Below are 17,808 nucleotides of genomic sequence, written 5' to 3'. Positions count from 1 at the left end.
AAATGACATCCACTCAACGGACTGTCACAATGGAGGATGACGCTGGTCACCTCGACGACCGGGGTGGTGTGGTGTGGTGTATGCCTATTGAATATGATGTCAACTAAATCCTACTGAAGTTATGCAACGAACCTGAGACACGCTGTTAACTCAGAGAGTGTACAAAATGGAACAAAATGGACCCTCACGGGTCCATTTGGTTCCATTTTGTACGCTCTCTGAGTTAAGTGAACACTGAGGTTTTGTCTGTTGGGCATGCTGTGATATAGGAACATCCCATATACAGTACATGAAGGGCCCCCTCCTGAACAAAATGGAACCAAATGGACCCGGCCGTAAGGGTCATTTCGTACGCTCTCTGAGTTAAGTGAACACTGAGGTCTTGGCCGTGGGCATGCTGGGCTATAGTATAACATCCTATATACACGAAGGGCCCCCTCCTGGATGTGTACTTTCCAACCGATGGAGGGGAGGGGAGGCTCTCTGGTCATTTCCATGAGCACTCTCTAATAACAACCCCCTCTCTGCAGTCACGAGAGGACGACAGGGAAAGGTAATTAATTCCCCCCGCCGTCTCTTTCTCTTCGCTCCTACGCCTCTCTCCATGGTGAAAGGAAAGGCAAGGAATGTAATTTACACTAATTACCTCTCGGATAGGCGTCTCATTTCAACTTTTCCCTTTAATGTTTCAAGTGCTTATATATAGCGGCTTCGGCACAAGAAAAATAATATTTTTTTTCCTGAATGGGGGGCTATAATGTGAAGGAGGCTAACATTCCTCAGGTGATGTGTTTTACAGCTTATGGGGTCAATCATTTAAAAAGTGTTATTTCTAGTAGGCAATTATAGCTGAATAGTGTACTGTGGCATGGTGAAGCTGGAAGTTGTACATTTTAGGGTTTTTTAAAGTATTTTTTTGATCACTTCAATAGTAGAATTCACACTTTACATCACAGCTTTTGTGTTTAAAACATACTAAACATTTCTTAAAATAATGAACATCTGAAATGAACTATAAATGTTGTATCAGTTACAAAAGACTGCGTTCCACTTTCACACCAGCAGAGGGAGTGTAGAGTAAACAATGTAACATTTACGGTTAATAAACCATAAGATAATCAATAATATTGCAAACATGAAGGGGGTCATCATTTCAGTGTGTTGTCCCCCCCCCCCCCCCCCCCCCCACCCACCCTCCACTTGACATATCGGTCAAAATTAGTATGTAAACCCCCTTTGACCAGTCTAGATATGTTTACGGACCAAAGATACTGTCACACAAGCTGTCCTATTATCAAAAGAGGAGATCGAGCTGTGCCCGCATGTATTACAGGATAAATCAATTTACAGGAATGCATAATGTGTCATACAAGTGTGTATTGCTCATAATACCACTACTTTGAATGCCATTTAGCCTCTAATTCTGTACAAAACTGCCAGTGAATCACTTGCAGTGCAGTCACGGGTATAGCCCGTACATACATAGTGCTGGCCGGAATTATTACAGCTCGCATTGTACTGTTCAAAGAAACCATATAATTGTACCTCTAATGCAAACAGATTAGAACCACAAACACGTTGTTTTGTGGTTGGATGTGGTCTCTTTAACAGAGTCCAATGTCTTTATCATCATCATGGTAAAAAAAAAAAAACATGCTGGGTTGCATATTCTCTCAATTGGATTAGTCACACACACACACACACACACACACACACACACACACACACACACACACACACACACACACACACACACACACACACACACACACACACACACACACACACACACACACAGAGCCATAATGCAGCAACAGCGAATAATAGCCCTGCATAAAAGCTCTAGCCTTTGGTTTTCTGTAATATAAATAAACATGAATGTTGCACACAGCGAAGCACTAATAAAACATCATAACAGCAGGACCTGGGTCTGTTTTCAAACATGATCGCTATTACACAGTTAATAAGCAAGGCAAATGGGAAATTATTGATGATAGGCTGATTTAATCTCTCTTGTTGTCGCCCATGTCTTTCTAGTCTTCAAATAGATCACTTTGCAATGCCATGGTCTAATTTTAATCGGGGAAAAATATATAAAAGACATAAATGTCACCTTCCCTGTGATGTTTATAGCCGTGTAATGACACTTTATTAAAGTATAATGTGCAGCTTTTATTGCTGAACATCAGTGTAAATTCTTCTTGTGACGGACGGACGTCGCTCAGACGGACACGGATTGACTAAACCATTACAAATGTTCTTCATTTGTAAAACCAACATAATAATCGCGTTGTTTAAGTTCGTGTTCATAGACACTGGCAGCGTAAATATTTGATGTATAATATTTTGACACAAAGAGGAGAGGTTAGAACACCGCATCTATCCGTGCCAGCCTAGGCTGCCACCAAGAATCCCATCCGTTCGTATCGTATGCATCACAATAATGTAATAATATTTAGAATAATCGTACATGGGGAAAACGCCTTACCTTCGTATACAGGGGCCATCGGTGCAAGGGTGCATGTTATTCATGGCAACAAAATATAGCTGGATTTCTGTTCAAAACTCAATAAAAATCTGCCATCTTGAAGCACTGTCTCCTGCATTACTGGCCCAGTTCATTGAGTATGGTGAGGGGAGAGGAAAAAAGAATCAACCAGGATTTAATAATATTCCGCTTTTTAAAATAATTTAGTGTAGAATCCAACCCGGTGAAAAAGAATAAAAAATAAAAATGCAGTTAAAAAAAAAAAGAAATCCTTCCTAGAATGAATAGTTTGTGGCTCCTATGCTGAGCCTCTGGCTGCAGGTTTTACTTCATAATGTACGACATGATGTCTGTTGGAGGAGCTGCAAAAGTTGCACTGGATCACAGAGAGAGTGGAGTTTGGTGTACAGACAGCGTACAACAAGTCGAACGACTATCTCGTCGATGCGGCTGCGTTTCCCAAACGCGGGGTCGCGGCCCCCTTTTCGGGTCGCGGGCCTGTTTTTATGGGTCGCGAGTGATTATACCCCTTTTTTTCCCCACAGCTTTATATGATAGATCACGTAGCCTATAGGATCAAGACAATTATAGATGTATTTTTTTTTTATCGATAGGCTCTATTCACAGCAGCCATATTACGAAGACATTCACAGGTGTTACCAATGATACTAATGAAGCAAAGCAACGCAAAGTTTGTTGTTTACCCAGGGTGTCGGACTAAGCACGAAGCTTGACACTGCATGGAAGCCTTGCTCAAGGGCTATTCAGCGGTGATTCATGATCGATGTGATGAATTGGGGAATCGAACTAGGGACCTTCCGGTATCAAGGCCGCCCCTCTAACCACTAGACCACCGCTAGGCTCTGTTCCATTGGGTACAAACAGACATCTCCGTTTTTGTCCGTTCGCGACCGACCGAACGGCCGGAAGTCCCATCCACTCCCATGTTAAAAAAAAACGGATAAAACGGACGCGATCCGGTCCGGAAAAAGCACATCCGTGTTCCGCTTTTCATTGAGTAACAGACAGAAATGGCCGGATCCGGAACAAGAGCTTCCGTTTCGTAGCGACCCGTTTTCCGCCAGCAAACGGACATGTCTGTTTGTACCCACTGGGTACAAACAGACATGTCCGTTCGCGACGGAACGAACGGCCGGAAGTCCCATCCACTCCCATGTTAAAAAAAAAAACGGGTACACGCCCCCGTTTTTTTTTTAACATGGGAGTGGATGGGACTTCCGGCCGTTCGTTCCGTCGCGAACGGAGATGTCTGTTTGTACCCATTCTGGTCAAACAGAGTCAGGGTGCTGATATTGTGCATGTTGGCCCACTGGAAACACTCTGCTACACCAGTGGGTCCACAGATAGGGTCCAGGGACCCTCGTGGGCTTCCAAATGGCCCCTTACAGGTGTGTAACTCTGAGAGTGTACAAATGGAACCAAATGGACCCATTTGGTTCCATCTGTACACTCTCAGAGTTATGGGGGTCGTGGAAACCACTGTGCTACACTAAATGGAACAGAGCCTTCATTAGTATCATTGGTAACACCTGTGCTGTGCATAGAGCCTATTTTGACATTGCATCATATAGATGCCATAGTCAGACTCGATAAAATAGTTTAGTTTAGTTTACTCAGTAAAATGTGTGGTAACATAGTTACAATGTCATAGGTAATACAAAAATCACACCCTGTGTGAAGGTAGCGGCGCCTTTGAATACATTATGTCATCGATATGTGTTTATAATGTGTTTATAGCCATGTGTCATGTGAAGCTTGACCAATCACTTTGTTGACGGGTCTGACCAATCAGAGCGTCGACGACAGATAAAGTTAAATTGAGGATCTAACTTTAAATAACTTACCTAGAAGGAGACTTTAGCCAAATAAAAATATATACAAAAAAAAACATGAGGAAATAAAAAATAAACCTTGACATCATAGTGATGTCATGAATAGTCCCCTTGCCTGACAAATCACAACCTTGACGGGCCTGACCAATCAGAACCTTGACGGGCCTGATCAATCAGAACCTTGACGGGCCTGACCAATCAGAACCTTAACGGACTCTTGGATTCTCGATCGTCTCTATCAAACCATTCTGTCATAACGGATGACTGGGTCCCGAACTCAGACTTTCTATACATTCACCCTTCATCTGTTCTTGTATCTTTCTCTTTCTATTCGTCATATTAACTTTAAATAACTTACCTAGACGGAGACTTTAGCCAAATGAATAATAAGATGAAGTCATTGTCATCGTTTATATAGACATCGAATTCTATATTCATGACATCATAGTGATGTCATGAATAGTGACCAATCACAACTTTGGCGCACCTGACCAATCAGAACGTTGACGCACCTGACCAATCAGAACGTTGGCGCACCTGACCAATCAGAACGTTGACGCAAAAGCCAGGCATAGAGGGCTAATATCCGCTCTATACCTAAAGGTATAGAGCGGCTAGCGCCGCTAAAAATATATATATTAAAAAAAAATAGACAAAGTTTTTAAGACACTAGATAAAATACATCTATGATAGTCTTCCAAGGCTAGATCAAGACTATCGTCATAGATGTAGGCTATTTTATCGAGTCTGCCTTTTTACTTTCGTATCTATATGCAAATGTCAGAATCGATAAAAAATACATTTATGATAGTCTTGATCCAAGGCTAGCACGATCGAGTAAATTAATATCTTAATTTAATAACATAATAATATTTAATAATATTTTTTAAAGTAAAGTAAAGTATACATGCTTAAACATTCGACAATGAAGGTCTGTCTAATCCTAATAGATAGTTCACATCATGTATACTTTACATTACATAAGACAATGTTTCAGATATTTAATTTTTAAAAACATTTTGGACACAATAGCCAATTTTACATTGAGGTGCCCAGATGTCCCTAGCCTAGTGCCCACCTATCCTGCTGTATCCATCATATGATATGGACAATTTTTGTTGTTGCCCATTCTTTCCAAGTCATGCAAAGTGCATGCATTCGGCAGGTTGAATGATTCTGTGATCACGCAGTCATGTCTCGGTGTGAAGCAGCACCACTACAGTACACAGTATGACGACATTAGAATGAATCGGAGCGGAATCGGATTACATAGGCTCACACAGATGTGAGTAATCTGTCATTTAGCAAACGACCTTAAAGTGCACCCACAGCAATCCAGACCCAGGCCATGCAGGGGCTTTGCGTTTGCACTGCTTCTCAAAACATTTGCATGTGAAAAACCACCCAATTTAACATGTATGTGACTGCGGAGAGACCCCTAGAAGTATTCTAGAAATCTTCTCGAGAAGATTTGTCAAGAAGTTTTTTTTTTTTTTTTTTGAGAAATGTTGCATGTTGTACTATGTAGGGTAACAGGACATTCTAGGCTCTATAGGGATAACTGGGCACCTTGGACGAGCGGGCACTAGGGACATGTGGGCACCTGGAAGAGTGGGCACTTAGGGGTGTAGAAGCGTGGGCACTGGGCAGTGGGCACTATGGACATCTGGGCACCAGGAAGACTGGGCACTATAGGGAATTGTGGGCACTTTGAGGTGGAGAAGAGTGGGCAGACTGGGCACTAGGGAAATCTGGGCAGCAGGGAATGTACTTAGTTACACCAGTGGCAGTGGTCCGTCCACTGCTATAATGAGTTATGCAATACAATGATAGGAGTGCGTCGTACTACTGGCATAATAATAATAGGCTTGGATGATGATGTAACTGCCTGGAACAAACTGAGCTATTATTTGAAGCCCATAGCTGTTTAACCATTACAACGTTAAACAATGATGTTCTGCCACCAAGTTCCACCGTCAAATAAAAATAAATAAAAGTAACAATCAAACAACCAATCAATACAAATAAAAATAATAAGTCTGGTTAGCAGGGAGTGATTGTGTATAGGCCACATCCTGAAATAACAAGGGAAGTATTGTTTGTACTTTTCCGTTACTTCTCCTTAACGGTTCCTGTTTTGTACGAAATGCAATGGACGTGCTGTTAATTTAATTTGATTTATTTTATTTTATCATGCATCATTTAGATATAGGGTTAGGGTATGAATCTAATTCATGCTGACTTAGTTAATTTGATACAATGGAATAATATAACATTGATTGACTTCATAAAATAATGTCCCAAGGGGGTGTCTAGAAGAACCTGCTGCTGTGTACAAAATAAATAAATAATAAAACATTAGAACGTCATGACGTCATTAATCGGTCAGCCTATCAGCCTGACTGACGCAGGGTTGTAGTCCGTCGCTTACAGGAAGAACTACAGTAGCTTTCCCCGGCACTCTTCCGTGTCAACAAGAGAGAGAGAGCTCGTGCATGCCTTTCAGCAGCGATATAATATAACAACAAATAAATAAACACTCTAAAAGGTAAGAGTTGAAACAGCATTATGTTTATATTAACCTGCCATGTTGTACATGGGACATGTAGCTCTGTTTTCACTTTACAACAACCTTGTTATGTATTATAGCTCTGGTCCAGAGTGTTATGTATCGTAGGTCATAGAATGAGAACCAGCTTTATTGTCTTTTGTCACTGGTTTGCACACAGGTGTAAAGAAAGGGTATTAATAGCTTATATCTGTCGCGTACAGTGTTTATTGTTGTGATGTGTAATAAATGACTGGTTACATTTGTAACCGGGGTAGCTTTAGAGCAAGACTATCATAGATGTATTTTACTATCTACAAGAGTCTTAACGACCACCCTCCCAGTTTGCCCTGTAATATCACCAGTAAAGCCCGTATTTGTACAAATACAAGATGTAAGGTGCTTACCCGTTTGCCTCAAATGTTAACTAGGTTTCCGGAGTATTTGTGCAATGTATTAGTCCATATTTTTCAATAAAGAAGTGTTTTACTCCCGTCTGTGGCTGATTCTGTCAGAAGTTCCCAACGGGTGGTAGCGACGGGGCGCATCCGGTGAACGCCGGGATTACACTCAATGTAAACTGGAAGAAAAATGGTGTTCGGCCACAGACGGGATTAAAACACTTCTGTATTGAACAATATGGACGAATATACTGCACAAATATTCCGGACACCTAGTTAACATTTGAGGCAAGCGGACAAGCACCTTATATTTCGCATTTGTACATGTTTGGAGAAATACGGTCTTTACTGGTGACATTGCAGGGCAAATTGGGGGGGGGGGGGCTACTGAACATTGGAAGTACTCCAGTAAACATTGTACTTTAACATTACAGTACTTGAGTAAAGGTAGTTACTTTACACCACTGGATGTGTATTCAATTACTGGTTACATTTGTAGCCATACCGGGGCAGCACTTGGCTGAATGAAGGCATGTTTATAGAAACAATGTAACAGATATTGTGGTGACATTGTATCCTGTAGACTTTGAACAGAACGTGCTGGTATTATAATTGTTGTTTTGACATGACAGCAGCCAGTGCTATATGAAAATACTAGAAAAGACCAGAAGATGATGTATAGCAGGGGTCTGAAACCTTTTTCAAATGAAATGCCATGTTTTTATTTACTAGAACTAGATAGTCAGCACTGTGCCATGTCAACATTAGGTTTAATTATGACACCACATCAAAATAAAAATATTTCCAGCAGATTTTGATTGGCCATATTTAGATACAACCCTTTTCCTTCTTTTGAAACATTTCTACCTCCCTCCTCCCTCCCCAGTTAGAGTTCAGAGTTTGAATGAATGTAGAATTACGAGCAGGATGTAATTTGCATACAGATGTGAGGGGACTTAATTTATTAATCTTTCATTTCATTTCATCTTTATTTATTCCATTTATGGTTTTACATGATTACATTCATTTACTTTTTTCCCCCTTCTTTTTTTCTTTTACATATTCCACAAATGAAAATGTATTTTTTTAATTTAATTAATTACATACAAAATATTGCATTTTAAACCAAAAACTGTCTCTCTCACACACGTATGCCAGTGTGCCAGTAATCACTCACCTCTGTGCCAATGTTGGCACCCATGTCTAAGGTTGCCTACCTCTGATGTATTATACATCAGAGGTAGGCTATGCTATGCTATACATCATGTATGTATGGCATGAACAACTACTGTAGACACACCAGGTTTATTGAAAACCATGTCCTTTGAATGTTGATTGATTCTAAGCTCTATGTCTATCCTATACCACACCAGTGACCTCTAAAGATCTAAGATAGTGGCTGCGTGTTCACTGAACAGTAAAATGAGTTTTCTGTAACTGTTACAGGCTATGTATTATTCCTTTAGATGTGATGCTCTGATTAGAAGTGCTATTGATGCAGTCTGATCTGTGTGCGTTGTGAATGGCTCCAGGCATGAACATGTTTGTGGAAATTATGCTGTTACTACTTTGAAAAGCCCCTCATGATGACATGCTTATATATAGGAAAGCAAAACTATGTCTAATCGTCATAACTAATGTACGAGTACAATTAAAACATGGCTTTCAATATTGACATCACCTGCTAACGCAGTGGTTCTCAACCTTTTCAAGCCGTGACCCCCCAAAATGGTCATGTTTTTTGAACTGGGGACCCCCCACCCCGACAAGCACTTGGAGTTGAGGCATTTAATTTAGTTTGACTCGGTTCCACAGATAAATATTGTGAAAATATTGCGAGGCGTTGTGAGCTTGTAGATCGCCCTATTTTCACAATTGTTGCCTCTTTCTTATATTATAATTATTTGACAACTTGGCAAATGTTTGACCAGTTTTTATAGTATATAGTTTGTTGATTACTTTTGATTAGGGATGTCCGATTTTATCGGCCTCCCGATATTATCGGCCGATATTAGCATAAAAATTGATATCGGGGAAAATATCGGTATCGGTTTTTGAAAAAAAAATATTATTATTATTATTATTTTTTATTTTTTTTGCTTTATAAATAAGTTACAGGAGTTCTTACTGTATATGGTGTGTGTGATATGACATTTGAGCTTACCCTAATCACAATAATCCCCGCATATATCGGTATCGGTTGATATCGGTATCGGTAATTAAGAGTTGGACAATATCGGTATATCGGTTATCGGTAAAAAAGCCAATATCGGACAACCCTACTTTTGATGCAGTAATGGTCTTTTTCTTTTCTTCCGTTTTTTTCCCGTGTTGAGGTATTGAAAAAAGTCCTTAAATTGTCACTTCACTGTCATCTGGGGACCCCCCCTTCAAATCATGTGGGGACACCCCTGGGGGTCTCGACTCACAGGTTGAGAACTCAACCCAATACGTATTAGCCTATTTTTTGGTTCATATAGTAGTCTGACCGCTATTACGCATTAGTTACACATTAGTTTGACCACTTTCAACAAACATGGGATCACTATTTTGGGCATGTCTGTACTGGTGAAAATGTTTTAATTTTGTATTATTTTTAAATACTTTTCAAAACATTTTTACAAAACATTCCAAAAGAAAAAGTCAACCTGTTCCAAAAAAATATACTACTACTATTTCCCCTAGTTGTCGTAGAACGAAGTATAGTTGGGGCCTAACATTTTGAACCTAGTTGACTGCACTGGAGTCCCCAAGGGCCCCACACTGGGCCCCATCGTCTTTCCCTGTGGTCAAACTAATGTGTAATCACATTTGTTCCTCTCTATTTGTGTCCGTAGAAAAAGCTGTCCGTTGTCATTGCCCCCTGACCTCCCGTGTAGCACTGGAAATAGCCTCAGTGCTGATTCAGCTTCCAAACCGCTCAGTGCTGCGTGTCATAGTTAGCCCCTAAGGAACTGTTATGACTGTAAACAGTATACGTATTATAATTAGCCTCTCATTGTCTTGCTTCAGTGATACACAAAATCATAGTTTTCTATGTAAAACTATCCCTACTGGCCAATCTGGGACCTTATTGATCGTACATACCTTGTTGTATGTATATGTATGTTTTTTGATTGATTGATTGTATACTTTTTTGATTGATTGATTGAAAATTTTATTAGGCAAAAGAATGTAAAACAACACAGTTACATTTATAATGCTTTTGTCTAAAAGGTCCGGCCAAAAAAGTCCTTGCGGACTTGTTTCCGTTGGGGTCCTTGAATTAATTTCATTGACATATATAGTAGCAACCAAACAGTTCAAAAATCAGCATAAAAAACAGAGGAAAAATAAAAAAATAAAATAAATAACACTATGTACAAAAAAAGCATGAGAAAATAAAAAATATATAGAAAAAAGGGGGAAAAAAACATAAGAAAATAAAAATGTTATACAAAAAAAAGCATTATGAAATAAAAAATATGTACAAGAAAAACTTTATTAACAGTTTGCAAAAAGTACAGAGGTATACAGTTATACAATAAGTTATACAATAAGGCTATAAGGATAACACAAAAAGCCATGAAGGCCTGTTTCCATGTTGGTATGTATTCAATTCATCAAGACATACTGTGTACTATACAAGAAATCATCAATACGAGGAGCTGTAAAAGTATTATTTACAAAAAAAACAGTGGGGGTCATTTCTTTTGGCAAGCTAGAAGACTTGTCTAGGTCCAGTTGCAAATTGCAGACAGGTGCTATTTTATGGCAGTTTTGAAGGAGGGTAGGGAGTCACACTTTTTGATGGCTGGTGGTAGCGCATTCCACAGTTGGGTAGCATAATAGTAGAATGAATTACATTCCCATGTTTGTGCCGAATCTGGGGGGAAAGGATATCAATATTACTGGTTATTACCACCAGTATTACTGGTTATAAGACTGGTTGGGCAGTATAGCAATATTATGTCGATGTCGTGTTATAAGGCTAGATATTGTCTGGGATTTTGGATACTGTAATATCCTGATAGGGCATAAGTGTTGTCTGTTACTATGGTTTGAATCACTTAAGCCATATTTTATACTTATACATTGTCAAAAATATCTAAAATAGGCTTTCTACAAGCTCACAATGCATCACATCGCAATGTGTTGGATGCCACGTAATTGTTAATCTCTCAAGAACAGATTCCGACCTGCGGTGGAATCTGTCGGAGCGGTTCGTCCTAACCAGTGCGCATTGGCTAAAAGTGGGCGTGCCTTCAGATCAGGAAGTGGGCCGCGCTTTACCCAATCAAATGTAGTGGGCGGGATTCACGTGTCCATCCACCATGATCCACCCTCCCCCCCTCGAAACTAGCCGAAACTAATTTAACAATAGCGTCCTCGGAGCGGACAAAACCACGGAAAGATATTCACATTTTAAATTACTCTTTCATCATAGAAACAAGTGGGCTTATAACCAAAACCATCCATGTTCTCTGGGAGAAGTGGTGTTAGTGTTCCGTGTAGAAATATTGTTAGTGGGAATGAAAACATGGTCGCACCAACCGGAAGTGATGCGCTATAGGCAGACATGAAACCGGTGTTTCCCTGCGCTCTAGTCTAACATTATACTCCTGCCAGACTCCACAGAATATCAGAAAAGCAGAGGTCGCTGTTTTTCATTTTCTGTGGGGTCTGGCTACGCGAGACTACGTAATTGTGAACTTGTAGATCGACAATTTTTGCGATTTCTGAAAAAAGAAAATGTATATCATTGTCACAATATCAATATCGAGCTATTTGGTAAAAAAATATTGATATTTGATTTTGTTTATATCGCCTAATTGTACGTCCAATTTAGAGCAGGTACCTTCGGTTATATATAGTCTGTTATTGGTTCTAAATATCGATTTTGATATATTTTCTGTTAATTGCCCAGCTCTAAAGCTGAATGCAATTACATAATGTTGAAATGTAAATAAGTCGAGCGGGTCAAACAACACGTCTCAGCTTTTTGAGCACAAAAACGTAATTATTCAGATGAATGTAGTTTTGTGTAGACTGGAGTAGATGACAGTTTGTAACTAACATGGCAATTAACCCAGTGGTCTAACACCCGCTGAGACGCTGGGGTGTTTCATTAAGCCACGTCTTTGTCTTACAAGCCCTTCAAATGGAAAAATATCTTTAATCAGGGGGAGAAATCCAACAAAAGCACTCCTTGCTGCCTTCTCATGAGGATCACAGGCAAACTAAGCAAATTACATGTTTTTTTTCCCCTCACTGTGGTTTTTGTTGCTATGTAGGATTGTGTTCTGTTTCCTGCCTGTTAAAAACTATTGGCATACCACGTTGTTTCTCAACCAGTGGTCCACGGACCACTATGGTCCATGTGGCATAATTACAGGTGGTCTATGGCAGTGGTTTTCAACCTTTTTCACATCAAGGCTCCATTATTTATTCTCCATTTGAGCCACGGACCACCATTTGATGAGATTTAGACTCTCAGACCCAAAAGAATATATTCGAATATTTTGTTATCATTGGACAAGATTTTGCCAAAATAATAATTCTTCTACATTCTCTAATTGTGTAGACTTCTTGTAAATTAAGTAATGCAGACGTTTAACAATAATTTAACTCTTGAGAGCGTAAAATGAAACGGGGTCCATTTGGTTTACGCTCTCAAGAGTTAAAGATCTACAGTATAAGGGTCCGTTTGGTTACCAACTCTTCCATCATTTAGCTGGGGACCACCTGGAACCTCCTCAAGGACCACTGGTGGTCCCCGGAACACTGGTTGAGTTGAGACCAAATTTAAGAAGATTTTTGAGGCGCAGGGTGGGGAAAAAAACAACAACTTCAGATTACATGATTACAAGCTTTTGTGCTGGTTGTGAGCTTTTAGATCTTCAATGTGAGCTGTAGATCATCTATTTGTGTTGTGTGCGACACCTATACAAGTACAGCTAATTATCTGTACTAGGGGTTGAGTGCTTTGTCCACCAACTGGTGGTTTGAGAACCACTTAACCAAAGAAGAAGTGAGTCAGTGAAGTAAAGAAGAATTTACATTATAATCTGACAATGATTCCTCCGTCGGTTCATTCATCTTCCGCGTCTCTGTTGTGCCACGGTCGTCGCTTTGAAACAATGAACAAAGCGCACCACCATTACGCCACAAAAAGCCTGTAAATGATTATAGAAATACATGTTGTTTGGTATGCATAAATGCGAGCAGTTTCTGCTTTCGACAATTAAACTGTTCATCATACCCCGTTGGAAACTCAATAGCCTCTCTATTTGGCTGGCCTCCCCCCTGAGTGTTCAGCAATGTGTTTCTCCAAAAACGTTCTGATTGTGTCGCAACGTTCTGCATCAGTGTACCTCCTCGCACCACGCTGATCCCCAGTGGCACGGGAAGTAACAGTGCATTTATTCAAGACAAAGTAATTACGTAAAATGTTTGAGGATCTTTTTACTTTAGTATTTCCCCTTTTAATCCATCAAGACCAGGAACGCATCTGTGTCATTTTAAGGGCCGTGCTACGAGCTTGTAGATCTGCTATATTTTTTTAAATAGTGAAAATTGGTGCAAATCTTTGAATATATATATTGTTTAAAGCTATTTTTTTTTAACTCAAATCTTTGCTTCTGGGGGGTCCCCGGAACAAAATATTTTGAGATGTGGGGTCCGCGGCCAAATACATCATTTTGGGGGGGTCCTTGACGTGAAAAAGTTTGAGAAACACAGACATAGAAACATAATCAGCGATTTTCACAAATCTTCAAGATTTTTCAAAAAATAGCAGATCTACAAGCTCATGCGCTATGAGCTTGTATATCTGCTATTTTTTGAATAGCTAAAGAAATTAAAAAAAATGACACTGACGCGTTCCCGGTTTTAATGGGTTAATACTTTATAATTCTAGTCCACTACTCACATAAAAAAATGTACTTGGTTTACTTTCCACCCACTGGGTGTTAGTTAGTGAGGACCTCCGGGGGTATCAATGCAAGGGGATTGGCGCGCACACACAGCGAGCGCCCAGCAGCACTCTAGAAAGGCTTCAGACAAAGCCCTCTAGCTACTGCCGAAACAAATAATTGACACGGTTGCCGTGGAAACCGAACCAAACTGCACAATGAGCCTCGGTGCATAGTCCGTGAAGAGGTGTCGTTTATTTTGGGTACTTTGTTACGTGTGGTGGGGCTCGCTTTAAAGTTAAAGACGTTAGAAGGCTTGTTTGAGTTTTTATAGTACGCTGTGTAAGTGCTACTTAGTAAAACTCATTAGTGTTCATGTATCCATTTGTATCTATGTATCTCAGAGAATATGCAAATGGACATTAAGCCTTAAGGGTCCATTTGGTTACATTTGTCACTGGGTCATAAACAGGGTTGCAACTGTCGATTCTTTTTTTCTTCTATTTTTCATGGCGCTTAGTCTATTTGTTTCGATAACTTTTTGATTAATTGAATAATCGTTTTTTTAATGACTTTTTATATGAATGAATTAAAGGAATGAAAGTCTAATTGATTTTTTCTTGTCAGCTAAATTGATTAGTCTGACTATCCCCCTAAGCCTCATTTTATACTTCGTCATACAACGGTGTTGTGAAAAAAAGAATGCCAAAATAGCTGATCTACAAACTCACAACACATCCATGCGTTGTGTGAGCCTGTAGATCGTATATTTTTGCTATTGTGTTTTTAAAAGAAAAAAGCACATATCCACTCAAATGTATAATTTTATTAAAATGGATTATTTATTCACAATCGATTAAATCTATCAGTTTGATTAACTGTTGCACCCTTATAAATATACTCAGCCACATTAATTCAATTCAATTCAATTGAAAGGGCTTTATTGGCATGAGAAAACATACGTTTACATTGCCAAAGCACAATACAACAATACAGCAATACAATCAAAACAAAAAATATGCACATTTGAAGGTCAGAATCTTCAATAGATCAATTTCTATGTACCTAGATCACTGGATGCAGGTCTAGTGCAGGAATATACACACACAATGATTAGTCTTTAGGGTGGTTGTGTTCCGTTTGATATCCTTCTCCTATCACAGCAACTCACAAATCTTGCTGCTGTGTTTGCACATTGTTGTACTTCGCCCAGCAGATATGGGAGTTTTTTGTCATCGATCATGTTTTCAAAATCTCTGTGTGTTACATTAACACTGTCCTCATTGTCTTGTCCTCCTGTGTGTATAATAGTGGTGGTGGTGGTTTGGAGGTGTCGTGAACATCATGGAGGCCATCGTTGACCTTCTGAAGATCTTCACGGTGGAGGCCAGCGGCACGTCGGTGTCCATCGGTCTCCTGGTCCTCTTCCTGGCTCTCCTGTACTGGTGAGTCCATTCCTTCAATCAGTGGGATTTTCCTGTCCCATCATATCATAGTGGAATAATCGATTGATCGGTCGCTTTGGTCCGTCTCAGTCGAGCTAGACTTTGTTTGTTGATTATTCATTTTGTTTCCTTTTTATTTTTTCATGCTGAATGAATTGTTTCTTGGAAAATCTCTTGCAAACTCTAGATATAACCCTATAACCCATTTAATGCTATCAGTCTGTATTAGGCCAATAGCCAGTAGTCACTGTGAAACAACATTAGAATGTTCAGTTCTCAGCCTCATCCACCTGAGATGACTGCTCTCTCTCTCTCAGCATGTTTGTAACCTCGCTTCACCCATGTGGAAAGCTCTGCTTTATATTTACTGTTCAGTGTTTTCAGAGCATGCCTTCTTGATCCTGTACTTTGCACACACGCACGCACGCACGCACACACACGCACGCACGCACGCACACACACGCGCGCACGCGCGCACACACTCTTTTCTTAAGAGACAGCCGTGCAGCAACTAGTCAGTTAGACGCGCTGTGATTTGCCAGTTGTCAACGCGATGTGATTGGCCAGTAGTCAAACAGCCCTGCGGAAGAGCCTTGTATTGAGATACCAGTCGCTCCAATGAACTGCAGAGGCCAATGAGGTATCTAGGTGTCTATATCTATGCTCTCAATGCTGCACATTGGGGGAGGAGGAGGGGCGTGGGGCGGGGCGGGGGCTGACGGACAGATCGGTGAACCAATGGGATCTCACGGAATCCCATTGGTAAAGTAAGTAACAAATGATAATTAGTCGACTAAAGTCCGATTTATACTTGTATACTGAAAATAACCGATACACACGCTTGGATATCGGCTATTTTCAGCACGCTACACAATTTTATAATGGCACATAATGTGGGCAGCCCTACCTACTTTCTGTGACGTTCAAGCTTCCCTACAGTAGATGCAACGTTATATATTTATTTGTTGATCCGTCACATGTGTTATGTCATTTGAACATGCAATGTTTATATTATTGTGTGTGTGTGTGTGTGTGTGTGTGTGTGTGTGTGTGTGTGTGTGTGTGTGTGTGTGTGTGTGTGTGTGTGTGTGTGTGTGTGTGTGTGTGTGTGTGTGTGTGTGTGTGTGTGTGTGTGTGTGTGTGTGTGTGTGCCCGCATTCAGAGCCACAGCTTTGATCCTGTGTGATTGTGATTGGAAGGAAGACTGTTGATGTCACTCGTCGTGCGTAATTGCAGGGTGTGTTTAAATGTCAGACGCAAATAAAGCTCCAAGTGTAGTTAAAGGAGAACGGGTCCCATCATGCAACCCTCCAGATGTCTTCTAATCAGTGTATGGGTCCCCATCGGTCCAGTCAGACTTGCTGTGTCCAAATGGAAGAATAAAGACTCTTACAAAGAGTGAGCTCCGTTAATTTCAGCCACACATTAACCAGAATTAGAAAGCAAGTTAATCATCTGTGTGAGAGACGGATGCTCTGTCACACACAACAGAGAGAGTGGTGTGACAAGAGTCTCTATAACTCCTTTTCTCTCTGTCACACACACACACACACACACACATGCATGCTCACGCACGCACGCACGCACGCACGCACGCACGCACGCACGCACGCACGCACGCACACACGCACGCTCTCTTTCTCTCTGTCTCTGTCTCTGTCTGTCTGTTCACAATGTGTCGGTATGCAGCGCATTGTGAGCTTGTAGATCTGCTATTTTCAAAAGATTTTGTATACATTTGACACTTGTGAAATGGGATATTCTGCATCATGACTACTTTCTACTTTTGGTACTTTAGGTGCATTTTGATACCAACACTTTTGTACTTTTACTGTACTACTACGAATTCCGGACTTTTTACTGCAATTTCTACATCGCGGTATTGATACTTTTTACTTAAGTAATAAATGTGAGTACTTTTTCCACCACGGACAGGAACACACACACACACACACACACACACACACACACACACACACACACACACACACACACACACACACACACACACACACAGAATGACACTGGTTAAAGGTTCTGGAAACTACTAGTGAGCGTGCAGGCAGCTGCCACGGAGTTGGAAGTCAAAGTTATGTAACGTCTCACACGGTTAAATGAAGATTTATATCTGCATGGATGAGTGCATGAGAGCAGCCACGACACCCAGGTTACAAATGATA

General features: G+C 40.4%; 2 protein-coding genes across 2 annotated transcripts in view; one reads left to right on the top strand and one right to left on the bottom strand.

Moving 5' to 3' along the window:
* The window catches only part of hipk2 (homeodomain interacting protein kinase 2), a 194,174-nt gene extending 191,330 nt beyond the window's left edge, over positions 1–2,844 (bottom strand). Inside the window, exon 1 of the mRNA XM_084059936.1 lies at positions 2,489–2,844. Coding sequence (XP_083916062.1) covers positions 2,489–2,507 — 19 coding nt within the window. The 5' untranslated portion in view covers positions 2,508–2,844. The remainder of the gene's footprint in view (positions 1–2,488) is intronic.
* Positions 2,845–6,809: 3,965 nt separating this feature from the next.
* tbxas1 (thromboxane A synthase 1 (platelet)) overlaps positions 6,810–17,808 on the top strand; it is a 184,998-nt gene continuing 173,999 nt past the window's right edge. The window contains exons 1-2 of the mRNA XM_084059937.1: positions 6,810–6,889; positions 15,495–15,628. Coding sequence (XP_083916063.1) covers positions 15,528–15,628 — 101 coding nt within the window. The 5' untranslated portion in view covers positions 6,810–6,889; positions 15,495–15,527. The remainder of the gene's footprint in view (positions 6,890–15,494; positions 15,629–17,808) is intronic.

This window comes from Gymnoscopelus microlampas (assembly GCF_963454915.1).
Source record: "Gymnoscopelus microlampas genome assembly, chromosome: 6".
NCBI lineage: Eukaryota > Metazoa > Chordata > Actinopteri > Myctophiformes > Myctophidae > Gymnoscopelus > Gymnoscopelus microlampas.
The sequence above is the reverse complement of the archived record's forward strand: the minus strand, read 5'-3'. Positions and strand labels throughout refer to the sequence as shown.